This window comes from Scomber japonicus, chromosome 13, assembly GCF_027409825.1.
Source record: "Scomber japonicus isolate fScoJap1 chromosome 13, fScoJap1.pri, whole genome shotgun sequence".
NCBI lineage: Eukaryota > Metazoa > Chordata > Actinopteri > Scombriformes > Scombridae > Scomber > Scomber japonicus.
In genome coordinates, this window is record NC_070590.1 from 2,334,964 (window position 1) to 2,358,114 (window position 23,151).

At 40.7% G+C, this 23,151-nt stretch overlaps 1 protein-coding gene and 4 non-coding genes across 5 annotated transcripts; 1 reads left to right on the forward strand and 4 right to left on the reverse strand.

The window, feature by feature from the left end:
* Positions 1-73, reverse strand: trnav-aac (transfer RNA valine (anticodon AAC)). The gene has a single exon. It is a non-coding gene; the product is annotated as a tRNA-Val (tRNA).
* Positions 74-808: 735 nt separating this feature from the next.
* On the reverse strand, positions 809-881 carry trnav-cac (transfer RNA valine (anticodon CAC)). The gene has a single exon. It is a non-coding gene; the product is annotated as a tRNA-Val (tRNA).
* Positions 882-4,632: 3,751 nt separating this feature from the next.
* Positions 4,633-22,190, forward strand: ncf1 (neutrophil cytosolic factor 1). The gene is made up of 11 exons (XM_053331209.1): positions 4,633-4,759; positions 4,984-5,064; positions 8,853-8,928; positions 12,265-12,430; positions 13,764-13,822; positions 15,588-15,710; positions 16,606-16,713; positions 17,274-17,391; positions 18,768-18,869; positions 19,827-19,987; positions 22,012-22,190. The coding sequence occupies exons 1-11, from the start codon at positions 4,688-4,690 to the stop codon at positions 22,173-22,175; spliced, it is 1,230 nt and encodes a 409-aa protein (XP_053187184.1). The 5' UTR covers positions 4,633-4,687; the 3' UTR covers positions 22,176-22,190.
* Positions 20,546-20,617, reverse strand: trnad-guc (transfer RNA aspartic acid (anticodon GUC)). The gene has a single exon. It is a non-coding gene; the product is annotated as a tRNA-Asp (tRNA).
* trnad-guc (transfer RNA aspartic acid (anticodon GUC)) lies at positions 21,243-21,314 on the reverse strand. Its single transcript has one exon. It is a non-coding gene; the product is annotated as a tRNA-Asp (tRNA).
* Positions 22,191-23,151: the final 961 nt, after the last annotated feature.

Below are 23,151 nucleotides of genomic sequence, written 5' to 3' on the forward strand. Positions count from 1 at the left end.
TGTTTCCGCCCGGTTTCGAACCGGGGACCTTTCGCGTGTTAGGCGAACGTGATAACCACTACACTACGGAAACCCATACCTGACTCATTGAAGAGCATCGTATAAATACTCGTCATTTTCCATCGTGTATCGTTATTAATTGTTTAATATTGTATGAAAAGACAAGACAATATAATGGTAACGTAGTAATAATAATAATAGATAATACTTTATTATTTGACTGGTCTGAATTGAACAGGTCTGTTTTCTTGCGTCCATCAGCAGCTCCGTTGCAAACTACTACTACTGTCCACTTTGCTAATGTAACACTCAAAATTTCCCCCATTGCGGGACTAATAAAGGAATATCTTATCTTATATTATCTTATCTTAACTTATCTTATCTTAACACCAACACACAAACACGTCTTTGACCCAGGTGTTCACTGAGAGGACGTGGTTTTGAGCAGTTTGAGCTTTTGAGCTCTGGGAGGCGCTGCAGAGCTGCTTTTGCAACCAGGAATATTTATATCCAAAGTGCAATTCACATTTTAAACACTTCCAAGTAACACAGGAACTGATATGCACTTATATTTTATACTTTACATATCTGTATGTGTCTAATAACTTGAGGTTTGATTGTAATGTTGATAGACATTTAACAAAAAGTGAAAATGTATGGGCCTAACATAAATTGGGGACAATATATCTAAGGAGATTATTAATTGTGAAATGCATCAGCATAGAGCGGATTGGGTTTCTCTGTATTTTAATATTAGGAGGATAATGATACTTCTAAAGTTAAAAACATGATACTAAAGGAAAAACAATGTTTCCGCCCGGTTTCGAACCGGGGACCTTTCGCGTGTGAGGCGAACGTGATAACCACTACACTACGGAAACTGTTGTAAACTAGTTATGACATATATGTATAAATACATGATAAGAAAAAAACACACTTCTTTGTGGCGGGAATTCAGTCATGTTGAATTGAAAACATGCTTGGAACTAAAGTGTTTAATAAGGTAATAAATCAAGTGAGAAATAGGTTGATTTTTCTCATACACTTCTCTAAAGGAACCGGAACCAGTGGCGTCTCCCCCTGTTGGCCATTAGAGAGAATGCAGTTTATAGTCACTCCAGCAAAGTAACGAGTTTAGATGAAAAAGCCTCCTGAATGAGGTGTTTAGGCCTAATTACATCATTCAGTGATTAGTAATCATGTATGAAGGCTGTTTGGGACAGTGTATTGATTTATTCATAATATTATTGTAGCATGGTTTAGACCAGTGGCCTCCAACCTGCTCCTGGAGAGATACTGCCCTGCATGTTTTAGATATTTCCCCAATCTAACACACCTGATTCTAATAATACACTCATTATCATGAAGCTGAAACTTGTCAATGTGCTTGATAACAAGTGTATTATTAGAATCAGGTGTGTTAGAGTGGGGAAATACCTAAAACATGCAGGGCAGTAGCTCTCCAGGAGCAGGGTTGGAGACCACTCGTTTAGACTAATATGTGCATTTATTTCAGGATCTGTGAATAATATCATGAGATTTTTCTACAGAGCCAAAAAAAGGTGGTCACGAGGGGAATTATTAGCTTCAAGATATCAGGATCACTAGCTTTAGACTCAGGGAAGTGGTGTGACCCAAGGGGCGGCTGACTAAGAGTGGCAGTTGCTTTGTGAAATAGGCTCCAGACGATAGTGTGTGTGTGTGTGTGTGTGTGTGTGTGTGTGTGTGTGTGTGTGGTTGGATGTTTTGGGTCATTTGGCGGTCCCTAATGTGACCGAAATGTGACTCTAGGTGACTCATGAGCCATTGAAAGAAGTCATCTGCTTTCTCCAAATATAAACACCTTCACTGCAAATCATCACACACACACACACACACACACACACACAGATTAATTTACTTGACCTCTTTTTGTACTAAATGCCACGCTAATGAAGCTAATGAACGTTAACCCCGCTACTCTGCCAATAAACGTTAGCCTCGCTAGCCGGCTAATAAACGTTAGCCCCGCTAGCCGACTAATAAACGTCAGCCCCGCTAGCCGGCTAATAAACGTTAGCCCCGCCCCCAGTCTATAGATTTATCATTTATCTTCCCACACTGACAGAGCAGCTCGATGTGCATCAAACCAAACATGAACATATTAGTTAGTAAGTTTATCTTTTGAGCTAACACCAAGTAAACAGCTTGGATTAATTTATATTTTAATGCTTTCTTTCACTTTCGACACTCTGCAGATCATGACTCACATGAAGTCACATGCAGGTTATTAATAATCTTATATTGCATCACATGGAATAAAACTTTGTGCCACGTTTGGTTAAATCCTGTTAAATACTGACGTAATCGGTTCTTGCTTTAGACCAGCGAAGAGTTGGTGCTCGCTCTGGCTCCCGTTCTGAGGCTCGGTGCTGGAGCTTTGGCGGTGGAAAAGTAAAGAACCGGTGCTTAGTCAGGCTCTGGCTCCAAACCAGCTCCAGCTCCAGCTCGGTGGAAAAGGGGTAACCGTGATATATGTGTCGGTTGTTCAATGTCTGGTGGTGTTTGTGCAGTGAGTGTGTACTAGTGTGTATGTATATTGTTCGTGTCCGGTAGGTCTCTGACAGATTGTGAGAACGAATTTCCCTTTGGGACAATAAAGCCTATCTAATCACTAGTCTATCAAATTACTTCATTCAGCATGTATTAAAATATGTCATTTATCAGTATTGGTGATTTCATTTGAAAAGAAGAAATATAACTTCAAAGAAAAATGACCTCACTCACTTCTGAGAGATATGTACTGTAGTTGTAACAGGAAGTAGATCCATGTGAGTTTATTGTTTGTTTTTGTTCCTTCTTTTTTGCCAGTTGCAAAATTTTTATAGAAGTCACAAGTTCAGCTAAAAGCCCCTCTGAAAGCCCACATGGATGACACAAAAAGTGGTTGCCAGAGAAATTAAACATGTGGGTTTTTTTGTTCATGGAAAGACAGAGTCGGTGTGCCGACACGCAGAGTGAAATCTACACGGTGATTCCCCTTTTTGGATTATTGAGTAACAGCTCAGAGGGGAATTCTAAACTTGGAAGAGTCTTTTTCACGTTTGACCAAATCTGGCCATTGACTCATATGTTTGAGGTCAAATGAAATGCTAATCCTGCTATCACTGGTTCTACCCAATGTAACCACCACAGCTTGAGGTACCTGCTACTGCCACGTATGCTTTAGGTATCTCTCCTCACTCTAACACAGGGGGGTCAAACTCATCTTCATTCAAGGGCCACATACAGAACAATTTGATCTGATGTGGGCCAGAAGGAAAGAAGGACGTACAGAAGGAAGGAAGGAAGGAAGGAAGGATGGAAGGAAGGAAGGGAGGAAAGACAGATGGAAGCAAGGAAGAGAAGTCAGGATGAAAAGAAGGAAGGAAGGATGGAAGGAAGAGGAGAGAAGAGACAGTAAGGAAAGATTGAAGGAAGGCAGGAAGGAAGGACAGATGGAAGTAAGGAAGGAGTGACAGACAGATGGAAGGAAGGAAGAGAAGTCAGGATGAAAAGAAGGAAGGAAGGATGGAAGGAAGAGGAGAGAAGACAGTAAGGAAAGATTGAAAGAAGGAAGGAGTGAAAGACAGACCTCTCCCTCTCCTTCCTCTCTCTCTCTCCTCTCCTTCCCCTCTCTCTCTTCCTCTCTCCTCTCTCTCTCTCTCCTCTCGTCTCCTCTTCCTCTCTCTCTCTCCTCCTCCTCTCCTTCCTCTCTACTCCTCCTTCTCTCTCTTCTCCTTCCTCTCTCTCTCTCTCTCTCTCTCTCTATGTGTAAAGAGCCTTGAGATGACAAATGAAGATTGATTGATTGATTGATAACCTGATGACCTGATGACCTGATGACCTCATTGCATTGTATTATATTATATTGTCTCACCTCTCCCTTTATATACGGTTTCTATGCCCCCTTTTTTTATAGAAGTATGTGTTTTATAGATTTATGTGTCTTTTTAACTTGACTCTTTGAATGACACACAAGACTTCCTATGTGTGTATGCAGAAAAGACAAATAAACTTCTTAAATCTTGAATCTTGAATCTTGAATAACGGAGAAGAAAGCAGATTGCAGAAGTCTTGGAGGTAGAATATAGGACGAGCGATTCAGAGAAGTAACCTGGTACTAACTAAATATACTACTAAATATTCCTACATAGAGAGAATGATAGAGCAGCTGAGGTGAGAGGAAGTGAAAGTGTGAACTACGATCTCCAAATCATGAACAGACTGGAACGCTTTTAACTTATCTGAGATGGAAGAAACCAGAATGAACAACTCAGTCGATCTGTTAAATTTCAATACTACTTCTTACTTCCTGTACTACTTCCTTAACTTTTGCTGCTGCCACCACTTCATTAACACCACTATCATCATCATCATTAGTATCATCATTATCATTATTAGTATTATCTTTATTAACAATGTCATTATTATTACAGCAGACAAGTGAAAGCAGAAGTATGTTCTTGTTTCTTCTTTCTCTCTGATGAATTTACATGACTGTCAAACAAATGTAAAGAGGAACCAACTCTTACCGTGTGTTGATGACATAGCGTACACACACACACACACACACACACACACACACACACACACACACACACAGAAAGAGTATATAAGCCTTCTGTCCGCTGCTGTTTGTCTAAGTTGGACTACTCTGTATCTCAGCATGGAGCAAACCTACGTCAGGCATGTGGAGCTTCTGGGCTTCGAGAAACGCTTCTTCCCGAGTCAGCACTACGTAAGGCTCAACTTTTATTTTGAAAATTCTACTTAAAGACCCTTTAAATCCTCTCAATGTCTACAAACATACAGATATTTAGATTTAAATAACTGAGATTCCTGCGTTTCCTGATCTGCATGACTGAGGATCTTGAACCAGAAAATCATGAATTCTGTCTTTTGTCTTTATTTAAATGTTTCCATCTGGCAGTGTTTGAGTATAATGTGGTGTTGTCTTTTAAGGTGTACATGCTGATGGTGAAATGGAGCGACCTCACTGAGAAGCTGATCTACAGGACTTATCCTGAAATGCACAGCTTCCACGTAAGTTTCCTCTTCCTCTAAAGATTCTCTGAGCTACAAATGAAGATAAACTCTACAACACTTCTTTATTAATCCTGTTTTTTTATATTAACACAACATGTAAAGGGAGTAATTAACACTTAACCCTTTGTAGGTCTGCTATATTAAACACATTTAACTTTTAGGTCAATCTTTAGCACTTGTATGAGGAATGTAATGCACAGACAGACCATCAGATTGTTCTATGGTTGCTATAGATACAGGTTGTGCTATGGTTGCTATAGATACAGGTTGTTCTATGGTCGCTATAGATACAGGTTGTTCTATACGGTTGCTATAGATACAGGTTGTGTTATGGTTGCTATAGATACAGGTTGTTCTATACGGTTGCTATAGATACAGGTTGTTCTATACGGTTGCTATAGATACAGGTTGTGTTATGGTTGCTATAGATACAGGTTGTTCTATGGTTGCTATAGATACAGGTTGTTCTATGGTCGCTATAGATACAGGTTGTGCTATGGTTGCTATAGATACAGGTTGTTCTATGGTTGCTATAGATACAGGTTGTTCTATGGTCGCTATAGATACAGGTTGTTCTATGGTTGCTATAGATACAGGTTGTTCTATGGTCGCTATAGATACAGGTTGTTCTATGGTCGCTATAGATACAGGTTGTTCTATGGTTGCTATAGATACAGGTTGTTCTATGGTTGCAAATGAAGGTGTGAATGAGTCTGTAGAGGCTGTAAAACATCACATATTTGGATCAATGAGGGGAAATAAATCCATGTTTTATGTTGTCATGGCAACAAAGAGGAAGGAAAAGCAAAGGAATATTTTTTTTATAGAGCACTTTCTTGGTAATATCAAATTAAATGCACAGTTTACAGTCTACTCTAATACAGATAAAAGCAGACTACTCACAACCAAAATACAGAAAGTCATCTAAGGTTTCTTGCTATACACTGAATAACTCAAAACAATAGATTTATCATTTATTATTTATCTTCCCACACTGACAGAGCAGCTGGACGTGCATCAAACCAAACATGAACATATTAGTTAGTAAGTTTATCTTTTGACCAGATAAGGCTTGGATTAATTTATATTTTAATGCTTTCTTTCACTTTCGACACTCTGCAGAACATGACTCATATTTATTTCACATCTCAGAAGTCACATGCAGGTTATTAATAATCTTATATTGCATCACATGGAATAAAACTTTGTGCCATGTTTGGTTAAATCCTGTATTTAATATTCACTGCAGGTGTAGATAACTGAAATGAAAATAAAAAAGAGATTTAAAAAAAACTAAATAAAAACTACAATGCACAGCAGATTTAAGATAAGCTTAGTTGTAGTTTTTCATTTCATTGTCTCCATGGTAACTGTATTATTGGTTATATGGTTTGATTGTTGAGATAACAGATAGTACCAAACACAGTGTCAGCATTATTTCATCCTTTACAGCTTCTACTAATCAAAGCTTTCCTCCTAATACCTGAAACACTCAAACTAAAACTAAAAACTAAACTAAAAACTACTTCATCACTTGTTAAACTCACTTTCTAAAACTATAATAACTGGTTCAGATAATGGTGAAAGTGCATCTAAGCTCTGTGACTCAAGAAAAATGCCCAAAATACTTCATGAAACCCAAAAGTTGAGTAAGAGTGAGGTTTCCTAACAAAGCCGGTTTGATTAAAGTCTGGTTGCTTAGGTAACAGAGAGAGTTGGGACATGCTGCCAGTAAATTGGGTAATTTATTAGTATGATGAAGGTTTATATGATGAGGGTTTATATGATGATGGTTTATATGATGATGGTTTACATGATGATGGTTTACATGATGTTGGTTTATATGATGATGGTTTATATGATGATGGTTTATATGATGAGGGTTTATATGATGAAGGTTTATATGATGATGGTTTATATGATGATGGTTTACATGATGTTGGTTTATATGATGATGGTTTATATGATGATGGTTTATATGATGATGGTTTATATGATGAAGGTTTATATGATGAAGGTTTATATGATGATGGTTTATATGAAGGTTTATATGATGATGGTTTATATGATGAAGGTTTATATGATGATGGTTTATATGATGGTTTATATGATGATGGTTTATATGATGAAGGTTTATATGATGATGGTTTATATGATGATGGTTTATATGATGAGGGTTTATATGATGATGGTTTATATGATGGTTTATATGATGATGGTTTATATGATGAGGGTTTATATGATGAGGGTTTACATGATGAAGGTTTATATGATGATGGTTTATATGATGATGGTTTATATGATGAAGGTTTATATGATGGTTTATATGATGATGGTTTATATGATGAAGGTTTATATGATGGTTTATATGATGAAGGTTTATATGATGAAGGTTTACATGATGATGGTTTACATGATGATGGTTTATATGATGATGGTTTATATGATGAGGGTTTATATGATGGTTTATATGATGAAGGTTTATATGATGAGGGTTTATATGATGAAGGTTTATATGATGATGGTTTATATGATGAAGGTTTATATGATGAAGGTTTATATGATGAAGGTTTATATGATGAGGGTTTATATGATGAGGGTTTATATGATGATGGTTTATATGATGATGGTGTATATGATGAGGGTTTATATGATGAGGGTTTATATGATGAAGGTTTATATGATGATGGTTTATATGATGAAGGTTTACATGATGAAGGTTTACATGATGATGGTTTATATGATGATGGTTTATATGATGATGGTTTACATGATGAAGGTTTACATGATGATGGTTTGTATGATGATGGTTTACATGATGATGGTTTATATGATTCTGGTTGGTTCTTTACTGTAAAATGATGGTGGAACTTTTTTTTTATCAGTAAAGCTGCACAAATTCCTCAAAAACTCCTTTTATATTTCATCTGTTTGAAGTAAAAATAGGATTTTTGCCAGTTTTTAAGGAAGTAATAGTTAACTCAACTTCCTCTGTAGTGATTTTAGTCTCATATCCACTTTATACTGACCCTGAGGAAATACTCATCCTGTCCTCTATTCCTCAAATCCTCTGATCTATAAAACCAACAAATGAACATCTTAAAGATATTTGATATCTAAATGATTGCTAGGTTTATGATTATTGATTAGATTAGCCAGATAGTGTCTGCATTTATTTCCACATCTTGCAGCTTTAACTCAAGTCTTCCCTGATCTTTCATCACTTCCTGTTTCTAGCTGCACTTTATTAGATCCTGCTAATAAGCTTCCATCGTTTCTCACTAATTCAATAGATCAGTTTCTCCGTTATCATTTACTGCAAAAAAACCCTGCAAAAATATTATAAATACTGATCTATTAAAACACCCAAAACTCTTTTTAAACTCAAGATAAAGCTGAGGAGTAAAGTAGAGGAATAGAAAATATAATAAAGTAGAGAAAACCACAGAGCTGGATGATATGGCTGAAAACTTTATCATGATAAAAGTCTTTCATATCAGTCGAGATCAGTAATTATTGATTTTTATTGATTTTTGATTAATAATCATCATTAATGTGGATATAATGACATAAATGGGTAAAAGGTAAATGATAGAACAGCTAGAAGAGTCTGGTCAGTTTAAAAAATTACATTATTTTATTGTAATTCACCTTTAAAAGCAATAAATAGCCCAGACTGAAGTAAGTAGAGAATAAACTGTGCAACAAATAGAAACTGTAATTGTGCTTAATCTGCAGGAATGTCGTTTTTTTTAATCCATGTTAATTTTTTTTTTTTTTTGCAGAAATCACTGAAGGAAATGTTTCCCATCGAGTCTGGAAAAATAGAAAAGAGAGACAGAATCATTCCTTCTTTACCAGGTAAAAACTGATCTGAAGTGTTTCTATATTAAAGCTGTTTGTATTTAACAGAGAACAGATTATCTCACTTGAACTTTATTTTAAGGTTAAGGGGTGGCTGTGGCTCAGGAGGTAGAGCGGTCCTTCCTCCTGAGGTAGAGCGGTCCCACCTCCTGAGGTAGAGCGGTCCCTCCTCCTGAGGTAGAGGCGTCCCACCTCAGGAGGTAGAGCGGTCCCACCTCCTGACATAGAGCGGTCCCACCTCCTGAGGTAGAGCGGTCCTACCTCCTGAGGTAGAGCGGTCCCACCTCAGGAGGTAGAGCGGTCCCACCTCCTGAGGTAGAGCGGTCCTACCTCCTGAGGTAGAGCGGTCCCACCTCCTGAGGTAGAGGCGTCCCACCTCAGGAGGTAGAGCGGTCCTACCTCCTGAGGTAGAGCGGTCCCACCTCAGGAGGTAGAGCAGTCCCACCTCCTGAGGTAGAGCGGTCCCACCTCCTGAGGTAGAGCGGTCCCACCTCCTGAGGTAGAGCGATTCTACTTCCTGAGGTAGAGCGGTCCACCTCAGGAGGTAGAGCGGTCCTACCTCCTGACGTAGAGCGGTCCTACCTCCTGAGGTAGAGCGGACCCACCTCCTGAGGTAGAGCGGTCCTACCTCCTGAGGTAGAGCGGTCCTACCTCCTGAGGTAGAGCGGTCCCACCTCCTGAGGTAGAGCGGTCCTACATCAGGAGGTCCCCCAATTGTAAGATTGGCGGTTCGATTCCCGGCTCCTCCAGTCCACATGTCGATGTGTCCTTGGGCAAGACACTTAACCCCAAATTTCCCCCGTTGCTATGCCAACGGTGTATGAATGTGAATGAATGGTTAACTTCCTCCTGATGAGCAGGTTGGCACCCTACATGGTAGCTCCTGCCATCAGTGTATGAATGTGTGTGAATGGATTGTAATGTAAAGCTTTGAGTGGTCGCAAAGACTAGAAAGGTGCTCTATTATATAAGTACAGAACATTTAACATTTATTTTCTTGTCTTCGGGGCGTTTTTCTTTTTTTAACCTCTACTCTAGTTTCGACATCTTGGTTTTGTCATCTGTAATTCTGCTGCAGAGGAAACACTATGAACTCCTCATCTAACCATAAAAACTAATATTAAATATCATCCAAATAATTAAAACATATATATTATAAAGCACTTTTCTAGAATAGAAGAGCTTCACATTTTAAAACAAAGAGATATGTTTTGGTAGGTTGCTATGGTGATGTGGAGAGGGTGATGGGAGGTGATGTGATGCGAATGCTTGTGTGAATGCTTTGATGGAGGGTGGGGGCAGTGGCGGGGGGGGGCGTGTATGTATGGCGGTACATGGCGGATCGTCCAATGTCAGTTTAGATAGTCAGATAGTGTTAGTGAGACAGATCAGTGAAACCTTAACTAACGTGTTTTCCAGTGAAACTTTTCTTCATGCTGTAAACACCTTCAGGAAACACCTGCAACTACTTCCTGTTTCTATAGTAACATGCTGCTCTAACAACTGATGCTTCACTATTAATAATCTAATGATGTCATCTATAATAATATATCACTACTTTTACTGTAATACTGCATACTACATCACTATAATACTGCAGTACTTTTACTGTAATACTGCATACTACATCACTATAATACTGCAGTACTTTTACTGTAATACTGCATACTACATCACTATAATACTGCAGTACTTTTACTGTAATACTACATACTACATCACTATAATACTGCAGTACTTTTACTGTAATACTGCATACTACATCACTATAATACTGCAGTACTTTGACTGTAATACTGCATACTACATCACTATAATACTGCAGTACTTTTACTGTAATACTACATACTACATCACTCATAATACTGCAGTACTTTTACTGTAATACTGCATACTACATCACTATAATACTGCAGTACTTTTACTGTAATACTGCATACTACATCACTCATAATACTGCAGTACTTTGACTGTAATACTGCATACTACATCACTATAATACTGCAGTACTTTGACTGTAATACTGCATACTACATCACTATAATACTGCAGTACTTTTACTGTAATACTACATACTACATCACTCATAATACTGCAGTACTTTTACTGTAATACTGCATACTACATCACTATAATACTGCAGTACTTTTACTGTAATACTGCATACTACATCACTATAATACTGCAGTACTTTTACTGTAATACTGCAGTACTTTTACTGTAATACTGCATACTACATTATTATCAGACTGACATCATCAGAAGTGAAAGTAGTATTTTATGTCTGTGTATAAATATAGTGAGGCAGTATTTGGGGCATTTCCCAGGTGACTGAAGTCAGTTTTCTTTTAGCAGCGGTTGAATCGACTTCTTCCTCTCACTCTCTGACAGTCGGCTCGCTGTCATGAAGCTCTGAGCAGATCTGTGTGTGTTCACCACATCTTCTCTGTTCCTCTTCACATCACTGAGGACAGTTTGCATGAAAACAGAACTACCGGACGGCTTCACCTTCCTCTTTGTGAAACCTTTTATTACAAAACCTTTCTTGCAAATGTGGAGAAATAAAGAAGCAAAGTCTGGAAATTTCCTTTTCTTGTAACTCAGCAGGGCCGGGCAGCATGAGAAGAAATACTCAGATCTTTTACTTCATATTAAAACCACAATGAAAAGAGGATCTGTGGGTCCTAAAAGCTGTTTAAAGACAATTAATTTACCTTAAAATATATCAAAAAGTCACATATTTACCTTTCAAAGGACTTGAATCTTGTCTTTTTCTTGCTGTAACATTACATGGAAGGTTTTTTTGTTTTTGTGCTGCAGGAAGATGTTTAATCCTGTTTTTTATGCAGCAAACACTATAGACACTATAGATAGGATAGATATGAATTCTTCTTATGTAAAGCTACGAAGTCAGGACAAAATAAATGATATAAATGTCAATAAATGTGTGCACTTCAAATAGGATAAGTTCACATTTTTTAAAGTCTGTCTTATAAACCTAAAATGAACATTAAATGTGTTTTTCTTGCTGTAATGATTCCTGATCATCTACTTTAATAGTCAATATGATCAGGAGGAATGATTACAGAGAGGAAAAAAACTCTTTAATCTTCATATGAAACACCCGACTGCTCCTTTAAGACATATAGGAAAAATGGTGAACTGGTCCTTTAATCAATAATTGTAGTTTTTCTCTCTTCTGTGTGTCGTGTTTATGATTATACTTCAGTTATTCTGTCCACACCTTTTATAATGATGGCTGTGTGTGTGTGTGTGTGTGTGTCTGTGTGTGTGTGTGTGTGTGTGTGTGTGTGTGTGTGTGTGTGTCCTCAGCTCCGCGTTGGGTGGACAGCCAGAAGTCGACAGAGAACAGGCAGAGCACGCTGACTGAATACTGCCACAAGCTCATCAGCCTGCCGCCTCACATCTCCCGCTGCAAACTCCTCACAAGCTTCTTCCAGGTTCGACCCGAGGACGAAAACCCACCGGCCCCAAACACGTCAGTACAACATACACACATACACACACCAACACACACACACACACACATACATACACACACACACACACACACACACACACATACACACACACACACGCACACACACACACACACACACACACATACATACATACACACACAGACACACACACACACACAGACACACACACACACACACAACCAGGAGTCAGTCCCCACTGTTTTGACTGTTCCTTCCTTCCTCCCTTCCTTCCTTCTTTCCGATGTCCTTCTGTCCTTCCTCTCTTCCTTCCTCCCTGCTACCGTCCTTCCATCCTTCTTTGCTCTGTCCTTCCTTCCTTCCTTTCCTTCCTCCCTTCCTTTCATCCTTCCTTCCTCCTTTGATCCTTCCTTCTTTCTTTCTTCCTTCCTTCCTTCTTTCTTCCTACCTTCCTCCTTTCCTTCTATCCTTCCTTCCTCCTTTCCTTCCTTCCTTCCTTCCTTCCTGCCTTCCTTCCATCCATCCTTCCTTCCTTCCTTAAGGGTTAATGTACTTAGTCTTAGACTTTTCTTTAGTATACTTCACTATACTATTCTATAGTATATAAAATATAGTATATGAAAAGTAAACTTCAAGTATACTGCCTCAGTTTGAGTATAAAATAAGTATACTGGTAGTAAACTGGAATAAACTACTTGTTGCTAAGGCTGATGTCTGAGTAACTTTCTTCTTCCTCCCTTTCATCCTTCCTTCCTTCCTTCCTTCCTCCCTCCCTTCCATTCTTTCCTTCCTTCTTCCTCCCTTTGATCCTTCATTCCTTCTTTCTTTCTTCCTACCTTCCTCCTTTCCTTCCATCCTTCCTCCTTTCCTTCCATCCTTCTTTGCTCTGTCCTTCCTTACTTTCCTTCCTCCCTTCCTTCCCTCTTTCTTCCTCCCTTCATTCCTTCCATCCCTCCTTTCCTTCATTCTTCCTCCCTTCCATCCTTTCCTTCCTTCTTTCCTCCCTTCTTCCACCCTTTGATCCTTCCTTCCATCTTTCGTTCTTTCGTTCTTCCTCCCTTCCTCCTTTCCTTCCATCCCTCCTTCCTCCTTTACTTCATTCTTCCTCCCTTCCATCCTTTCCTTCCTTCTTTCCTTCCTTCTTCCTCCCTTCCATATTTCATTCCTCCTTTCCTCCCTTTCTTCTTCCTCCCTTTGATCCTTCCTTCCTTCTTTCTTTCATCCTCCCTTCCTCCTTTCTTCTTCCTTTCTGGAATAAACTACTTGTTGCTAAGGCTGATTTATGAGTAAGGACAGAAATAGATAAATAATTAAAAGTGAGCTGCATGTTCCTGTTGAAGCTCATAATTGTTTTTATGTTTTGTTCCTCAGACTGAAAAGAAACGAGACCTTTGTGGTGTCCAGAGAGCTGGCCAGAGGAAATGCATCTGGTGAGGAGGAGATTTAAACTCAAAGAGCTTTTTGTTTGAGAGAAAAAGGGAAAAATTCTTTGCAGTCGGGTCACTGAACTAAAAAAAAAAAGGAGAAAAAAGAAGAATAAAGCTCATTTTGTTGTTCAGTTCTGTCCATCTTCATCTTTACTTTGATGGATTATTCAGACTCTCTCTTCATTTAAAGTCTCTCTAAACCAAGGGTGTCAAACATACGGCCCGTGGGTAAAGAACCGGCCCGTAAAGGGGTCTAATGCGGCCCACTTTCCTTCCTGTCTTCTTTTCCTTTCTTCCTTCCTTCCTTCCTTCCTTGTATTCTTTTCCTTTCTTCCTTCCCTCTCTGTCATCTGTCCTTCTTTCCTTCCTTCCTCCCTTTCTTACTTCTTTCCTTCTTTGTTTCCTTCTCTCCATCCCTCCGTCCTTCCTTCTTTCCTTCCTTGTATTCTTTTCCTTTCTTTCTTCCTTCCTTCCTTCCTTCTTAGTTTCCTTCTCTCCATCCTTCCTTCCTTCCATCTTTCCTTCATCTTCTGTTTCCTTCTCTCCATCCTTCCTTCCATCTTTCCTTCATCTTCTTTTCCTTCCTTCCTTCCTTCCTTACTTGTATTCTTTTCCTTTCTTCTTTTCTTACTTCTTTCCTTCTTTGTTTCCTTCCCTCCGTCCTTCCTTCCCTCCGTCCGTCCTTCCTTCTATCTTTTCTAATCCCTTTTCCTTCCTTCCTTCCACCCTTCCTTCCTTCCATCTTTCCTTCCTTCCTTTCCTAATCCCTTTTCCTTCCTTCCTTCCTTCCTTCCATCTTTTTAATGGTCCGGCCCACATGAGATCAAATTTGGCTGTATGTGGCCCTTGAATGAAAATGAGTTTGACACCTCTGATTTAAAGTCTCTCTAAACCAAGGGTGTCAAACATATGGCCCGTGGGTAAAGAACCGGCCCATTAGGGGGTCTAATGCGGCCCACTGGATAACTAACCACTCTGACCATAAAAACACTTCTCTGACAGAAAACAATGATATTAAAGTCATATTTAAATGCTAAATGATAAATAGACTGTCCTTATAAAGCAAGTTTCTAGTCTTTTTAACCACTCAAAGTACTTTTACACTACGTCACATTCATAGAAACATTTATTGAATATTGTGCAAAATATTGTCAATCAGCCGCAGTAAAGTGAATTCAGACATTTTCTTCTAAACACATTAAATAGGTCATAAATGTATTTCTAAAAAAGGTTTAAAAAGCATTTCAACCATTTAGATTTGAATTGTGGAGCTAGGCTTCACAAACTGTGTTTCAAGATTTCTGTGTTCAGGATTTAGTGATTAGCATAAACCCGCCCCTGCTGCTGTAGAGGTAGAAATACATTCAGCACACACTACTACTACTACAGTCTACAGTTAGCCAGTTAGCTGAGTTAACCGCCAAGCTAGCCAACGAGTTAGCCGCCGAGTTAGCAGTAGAAAGCTCTCAGACGTAGCGTCCATGTTTCTGGTAGAGGTAGTGACTTTGATTGACAGGTGACACTTGGTAGGGGGCGGGGCTTCAGCGTTTGGGAGCAGAGAAAGAGGCTGATTTTTACACAACTTTGAAGCCTAATTTCATATATTTGGCGATTTTTTTAATCATTCAAATTTGGCAGGGTGGTTAACAACACACTTTTCTGTGGTATGTCAAACTCAGAACACATATTTATACTTACTTTAATGTCGCACTTGTATCCCCGAAACTAAAAAAACTAATATTGTGTTTTCCCCCCGTCTCCCTCTCAGTGATTTCTGGTCCCATCATACTGGACACATACAGAGTGATCGCTGACTACTCCAAGACGAGCAAGCATGAGATCACTCTGCGTACCGACGACCTCGTGGAAATCGTGGAGAAAAACCAGAATGGTGAGAAAAGTTTAACCCTTACATACTGTTCATGTTTGGGCATTTCACAGTATCACCTCATGATTAGTCTAATTCAATATCAGATCACCATCATCAGTCATTCTTAAATTGGTGATTAATCCTTAATGAAGCTTTTCAGAAAGCAAAGAGACTTCAATTGCTAACGGGCCCACCAGTATATCTCATAAATTACCTCACTAATAATGCCTGGATTACACATCAAACGTGAAGAAGGTGCTCTGTGCGGGATCTCGCGAGACCACGCAGTATTTCAGTGATCGCGCGAGATTTCGGCGATGTTTACAGCGTTAGCATTAGCAGCAGAGTAAAAGCCATCAGGTAAGTGTTATTTTAATAAACTCCTGGTCTACTTACAAACTGTCCAATGCATGGATTTATGAGTAAAGAGCCTATTTAAGTTTGATAACAATCCAGACATTATTAATGGGGTCATTTACCAGATACACTGGTGGTCCCGTTAGCGCCTGTACTAAGACATTCAGCTGATGGCTCTAACTCGGGAGCTCTCTAACTCGGGAGCGTACCTATGTTCCCCGATCGCGGCTAACTCGGTTGCTAGCTCAGCAGCTAACTCCGCTGTTAGCTCGGTGGCTAACTGGGTTGCTAACTGGGTTGCTAACTCGGCTGCTAACTCAGCGGCTAACTCAGCGGCTAACACAGCTAACTGGCTAACTGTAGACAGGACCATCCCTATGTTCCCCGGTCACATACAAAGCGGGGAACATAAGACCCCCTCGGGATGATCTAACTCGACCCGACCAAATGAAAATGAACAGCTGAGGTGGTGATTAGATAGACCTCATGGTGCATATGATGCTAGGTCGACATGCTGTCTGTGTCTTTGGTTCTGAGCTGCTGCTGTTGTTGTGTTCAGGTTGGTGGTTTTGTCAGTGTGAGAATAAACGCGGCTGGATTCCTGCGTCTTACCTCGAACCTCTGGACGGACCGGAGGAGTCCGAGGACGCTGATCCAAACTACGAAGGTAAGACACTCATTATGTTGGTTTTAGTCTTTTTATATATTAACCCTCCTGTTGTCCTAGAGTCAAGGAAGGATGGGAGGAAGGAAGGAAAGGAGGGAGGGAGGAGGTAGGAGGGAAGGAAGGAAGTAAGGACGGAAAGGAGTAAGGAGGGAGGGAGGAAAGTAGGAAGGACGTAATGAGAGAAGGAACGGAAGGAAAGGAAGGAAGGAAGGAAGGAAAGAAGGAAGGTAGGAAAGACGGAGGAAAGAAGGGAGGTAGGAAGGACAGGCGGAAGGAAGGAAGGAAGGAAGGAAAGAAGGAACAGTCAAAACAGACAGGGTCAATTTGACCCGGGAGGACGACAGGAAGGTTAATGTTTACTTTTATAAACTTATAAATGTTCCAGTTTAGTCCGTAGACGTATTAAATTAGTAAACTTTCTAGTCCACTACAGGTACATGGTCCGTAGTATACTTGCTATACTTATACTCAAGCATACTTAATAAACTAAACTTCTAGTATACTACTTTTTGCTAGGGGTAGTGCAGCTTATGTAATAGATTGATTGTTGGTTCCTGCAGGAGAGCTTTACACCACCTGCACGGCCTACAAGGCGGAGCAGGACGATGAGATTTCTCTGGAGCCGGGTCAAACCATCGAGGTGATTCACAAGCTGCTGGACGGCTGGTGGGTCGTCAGGTAAGATATGAGTCTGATGCATGCTGCAACCTGTATCTATAGCAACCATAGAACAACCTGTATCTATAGCAACCATAACACAACCTGTAACTATAGCAACCATAGAACAGCCTGTATCTATAGCAACCATAGAACAACCTGTATCTATAGCATCCATAGCACAACCTGTATCTATAGCAACCATAGAACAACCTGTATCTATAGCAACCATAACACAACCTGTATCTATAGCAACCATAGAACTACCTGTATCTATGGCAACCATAGAACAACCTGTATCTATAGCAACCATAGAACAACCTGTATCTATAGCAACCATAGAACAATCTGTATCCATAGCAACCATAGAACAACTTGTATCCATAGCAACCATAGAACAACCTGTATCTGTAGCAAGCACAAAACAACCTGTATCTATAGCAACCATAGAACAACCTGTATCTATAGCAACCATAAAACAACCTGTATCTATAGCAACCATTACACAACCTGTATCTATAGCAACCATAGAACAACCTGTATCTATAGCAACCACAGCACAACCTGTATCTATAGCAACCACAGCACAACCTGTATCTCTAGCAACCTTAGAACAACCTGTATCTATAGCAACCATAGAACAACCTGTATCTATAGCAACCATAGAACAACCTGTATCTATAGCAACCATAGCACAACCTGTAACTATAGCAACCATAGAACAACCTGTATCTATAGCAACCATAGAACAACCTGTATCTATAGCAACCGTATAGAACAACCTGTATCTATAGCAACCATAGCACAACCTGTATCTATAGCAACCATAACCTAGCCTGTATCTATAGCAACCATAGAACAACCTGTATCTATAGCAACCATAGAACAACCTGTATCTATAGCAACCATAGCACAACCTGTAACTATAGCAACCATAGAACAGCCTGTATCTATAGCAACCATAGCACAACTTGTATCTATAGCAACCATAGCACAACCTGTATCTATAGCAACCATAGAACAACCTGTATCTATAGCAACCGTATAGAACAACCTGTATCTATACCAACCATAGAACAACCTGTATCTATAGCAACCGTATAGAACAACCTGTATCTATAGCAACCATAACACAACCTGTATCTATAGCAACCATAACACAACCTGTATCTATAGCAACCATAGAACAATCTGATGGTCTGTCTGTGCATTACATACCTCATACAAGTGCTAAAGATTGACCTAAAAGTTAAATGGGTTCAGATTTTAGTTTTTAACCAGATATCATGACACTCATACTGAAAATGATTCATCGGTTTCCAGCATCATTAAAATATTCTTCTACTTATTGGTTATCTAGATGTCAGGAGTTAATTTTGATGCTGTTTCTGTTGCAGGAAAGGAGATGAAACCGGTCATTTTCCCTCCATGTTCCTGCAAAAAGCCGGAAAGGAATGTGAAGCATCGAAACTGCAGGGACAGAAACCTCCACCGCGCAGGTTTGTCAGGGTTAAATATGTGATTCATGTCATGTATAAATGTCACACAGATAAACCTCAAACACTACAGCTCAACATATTACATCAGGTATACATGAGTTACCCTTTACATCCCCAAAAAACATGTAAAAAATCCTTTGAAACTGTAGAATTATAAGCTACAGTTTGTCCAAAGCATAAAACTATCACTCATCCATAAGACCAGCAGAGTTATTACTATTAAAGCAGTTTTTTAAAGAAGTGGTTCATATCTTTTTTGTTTTTTTGGTGATGGACACAGACACAGATGTGCAGGTTTGCACGTAGCTCAGCCGGTGATACGTTGCATCACTTCTGACAAAAAGGAAGTTTGTTGTTTTACAACGTTTCACTCTGTTGCACCACAGTTTCATTTGAACTCCTCTCCCCCCCCCCCCCCCCCTCTCTCTCTCTATCTCTGTCTCTCTCTCTCTGTCTCTCTCTCTCTCACTCACTCTCTCTCTCTCTCCATCTCTCTCTCTCTCCCTCTCTCTGTCTGTCTCTCTCCCCCCCTCTCTCTCTCTGTCTCCCTCTCTCTCTCTGTCTCTCTCTCTCCACCTCCCTCTCCATCTCTCTCTCTCTCCCTCTCTCTCTCTCTCTCTCTCTGCCTCTCTCTCTCTGTCTCTCTCTCTCTCTCTCTCATTCTGTGTCTAAACTGACTTTTCTCATTTCTCTCTCTCTCAAAATGTTTAATTTTATAAACGACATTTCCAATAAATACAGTTCTGGTCTGTTTGACTAACTCACACTGAAGCTGAAGCTCAATAGAAGCTGATCATCTACATTGACAGCACTTTAGAAGCAGATCTTTTAATAGTCAGTATGGACAGGAGGAATGATTACGACTGCTGCTTTAACACACACTTGAAAACACTTGTCCTTAGTTCAGCACCCATCGCCTCTCCTTTATATGACTCCTATGTGTTTATTCTCACTCAGGTCCACCATCCGAAACGCCAAGAGCATCCACAAGAGAGGCAAGCAGCAGCTCAGCCAGGACTCGTACCGCAGGAACAGCCGCCGCTACCTGCAGCAGAAGAAGCTGAGAAAAGAATCCGAAAGCGCCCCCAAGTCTCCTCTGAAGGAGCGGACCAACCAAGGTACTAAAAAGCTTCTTCATACTGACCTCCAACGCCAACGCAGATCAGTGTGAAAACCACAGACTGTGTATAAGAAATGGACGTAACATCTGTGACGTCACCCATCGGTTTGTGGACTGCTGCTCGGAAGCCAATAGTTTCTAATCTAGGCAGCGCCATCTTGAACATTTCAGGTGCATGCTGGGAAAAATAAAAACATTCTACTTATATGGGCATGAGGCGGGGCCATGGGCGGAGCGGGGAGGTTGCTATGGTTACGAGGGCTGGATCTGGAGGACATTGGTCAATCAACCTGTCAATCAGGACGTAGCCACGCCCTAATGCATACCCTGCTTTATCGTCACATATAAAATCAGGGAGGCCAAAATGTCCCAAATACAAACTTTAAAGAGACCCAACATTCCCACATGAGCAACAGTGGCAAGAAAAAACTCCCTTTTAAAAGGAAGAACCCTCATAACCAGACTCAGAGTGGGAGAACGTCTGCCTCGACCGGTCAAATTCCCCCCAAAATGACAAACACTAATACCAGCTGGAGAACATAAAGAACATAAAGAACTCCCCGTCGGGGAATCGAACCCCGGTCTTCCGCGTGACAGGCGGAGATACTGTCCACTATACTAACGAGGAAGGCTGTACATGTCATAGGACCTCATGGAGCCAATCAGAGGGCTGCAGGTGTATCTGACATGTTATTTAACCATAGACTGTTTATATATAATGGACGTAACAGCCATGATGTCACGCATTGGTTTGTGGACTGCTGCTTGGAGGCCAATAGTTTCGGATCTGAACAGCATCATCTTGAACATTTGAGGTGCATGTCGGGAAAAAAAGAACACGGATTCGACTTATATGGGCATCCGGAGGAGCAAGAGGACGGAGCGGGGGAAGTCCTACCTACCACAGTCTACACCGGCAACCTGGTGATCAAACCAAGTCAGCTGTTAGGACTAACTAGAACCACAAAACTCTGGAGAAAACAAGTTCAGGCTATTTCCATCCAGTCTATCTGTCCTTCCTCCTGAACCTGTCAATCAGGACGTAGCCACGCCCTAATGCATACCCTGCTTTATCATCAAATATAAAATCAGGGAGGCCAAAATGTCCCAAATGAACATCATACTGCATTGAAGAAGGCTTTAAACTAGCGATTGAGACCATAAACACATTTTGAAAACGTTTACTGAGGTTAGAAATCAAGTGACGTGTTTCACATCCACAGTGAAAAGTACCAGCTGGAGAACATAAAGAACTCCCCATCGGGGAATCGAACCCCGGTCTTTCGCGTGACAGGCGGAGATACTGTCCACTATACTAACGAGGAAGGCTGTAGATTGTCAGGTGACCTCATGGACCGATTCAGTCCTTTTCAGAAGTCCTTATGACACCAAGACGGTCGCCCCCTGGTGGCCTTTTGATAGAATGCAGCTCTAAGTTACTTCGTTGGCCTCATTTCAGAGGACAGGAACTCCCCGCCTGGTAGAGACGTAGAGAGACGTCACGGACAGTCTAAACCAGGGGTGTCGAACATGCGGCCCGTGGGCCAGAACCGGCCCGCAGAGGGGTCCAATCCGGCCTGCCTTCCGTCCGTCCTTCCTTTCTTCCTTCCTTCCATATTTCCTTCCTCCCTTTCTTTCCTTCCTGTCTTCCTTTCGTTCCTTTTATCCTTCCTTCCATCTTTCCTTACTTCCTTTCTTCTGCCCTTCCTCCCTTTCTTTCTCTTTCTCCATCTTTCTTTCCTGTCTCCTTTTCGTTCCTTCCTTCTTTCCTTTTTTTCTTGACACGCCTGGTCTAAACCGATATGAGTGCTTGGAGCTGTTCAGACTCAGACACATCTGTCCAAACTTCCTCCCAAAGCTGGTTTCCATCTGGTTTGCAAACATCAGACTTCATGTGATTGATGACTGTTCAGACTTCAGAAGAGCATCTGGTTGCAAGATGGGCTAAAAATCTGATTCTGGCTTGCAGTCTGAACGCAGCCTTATAATATATCTATATTTTTGGTATTTTCTCACCAACAGAAAACATTCCCGAGCAGTCCGGCTCCAGCTCAGAGAGCGAGCCGAAGAAGGAGACTCCGGTCATCCCTCCTCGGCCGAGTGCGGAGCTCATCCTGGAGCGCTGCACCGACAACACCTGCAAGAGAGTCAGCATCCACAAGTCAGAGACCAGCGCCAGCAGCTAGCGTGGACGCCCATCATCATCACCATCATCATCATCATCATCATCATCGCCATGAAACAGCCTTTATAGAGCTTTTATCTTCCTTTGTTTGATGTTGTCATGGTGATACAGGATGTTGTCATGGTGATACAGGATGTTGTCATGGTGATACAGGATGTTGGGGGTTGTTCAGACCAATGAGAGACCAGCTAACAGGGAGAAAAGAAGGTTGTCATTTCAATAAAAAGTCACAAAATATAGAAAGTAAGTCATATTTTAGACAATTTGCATTACATTACGATACATTACACAGTATGGAAAGTTGCCCAAAAGCTATTTTTATTGTTTAATTTAAATGTGACATTAAAATATAAATCTGGTGTTATTCTATATTAAAGTCGGTATTTATAGGGTTTTAAAAACGGTCGTATTTTGGCGCCATCTGGTGGTCATATCACCAAATGACAGCGATACATGCTGCATCATGAAAGCCTTTTTTTCTCCAACCTGAAACTTTTCCTCCCGGCTCAGTGTTACATTTAACCTTCCTGTCGTCCTCCCGTCTGTTTTTACTGTTCCTTCCTTCCGTCCTTCCTTCTGTCCTTCATTCCTCCCTACCTCCTTCTCCCTTTCTTTCTTTCCTCTCTCTTTCCTCCCTTCCTTCCTCTCTCTTTCCTCCCTTCCTTCTTTCCTTCCTCCATCCCCCTTCCTTCCTTCCTTCCTCCCTCCCTCCTTCTTTCTTTCTTTCCTTCCTCTCTCTTTCCTCCCTTCCTTCTTTCCTCCCTCCTTTCCTTCCTTTCTTCCTTCCCTCCCTCCTTCTTCCCTCCTTTCCGTCCTTCCTTACTACCTTCCTCCCTTCCTTCTTTCCTCTGTCCTTCCTCCCTCCCTTCCTCCTTCTTTCTTTCTTTCTTCCCCCTACCTTCCTCCCTTCCTTCTTTCCTCTGTCCTTCTTTCGTTCCTCCCTTCTTCCTTCTTTCCTCCCTCCCTCCCTCCCTCCC

Coding starts and splice junctions, on each gene's coding strand:
- ncf1 (XM_053331209.1), top strand. CDS start 4,688: ATGGAGCAAACCTACGTCAGGCATGTGGAGCTTCTGGGCTTCGAGAAA. Junction 16,714..17,273: donor CGCTGATCCAAACTACGAAG/GTAAGACACTCA, acceptor TGGTTCCTGCAG/GAGAGCTTTACACCACCTGC. Junction 18,870..19,826: donor CAGAAACCTCCACCGCGCAG/GTTTGTCAGGGT, acceptor ATTCTCACTCAG/GTCCACCATCCGAAACGCCA.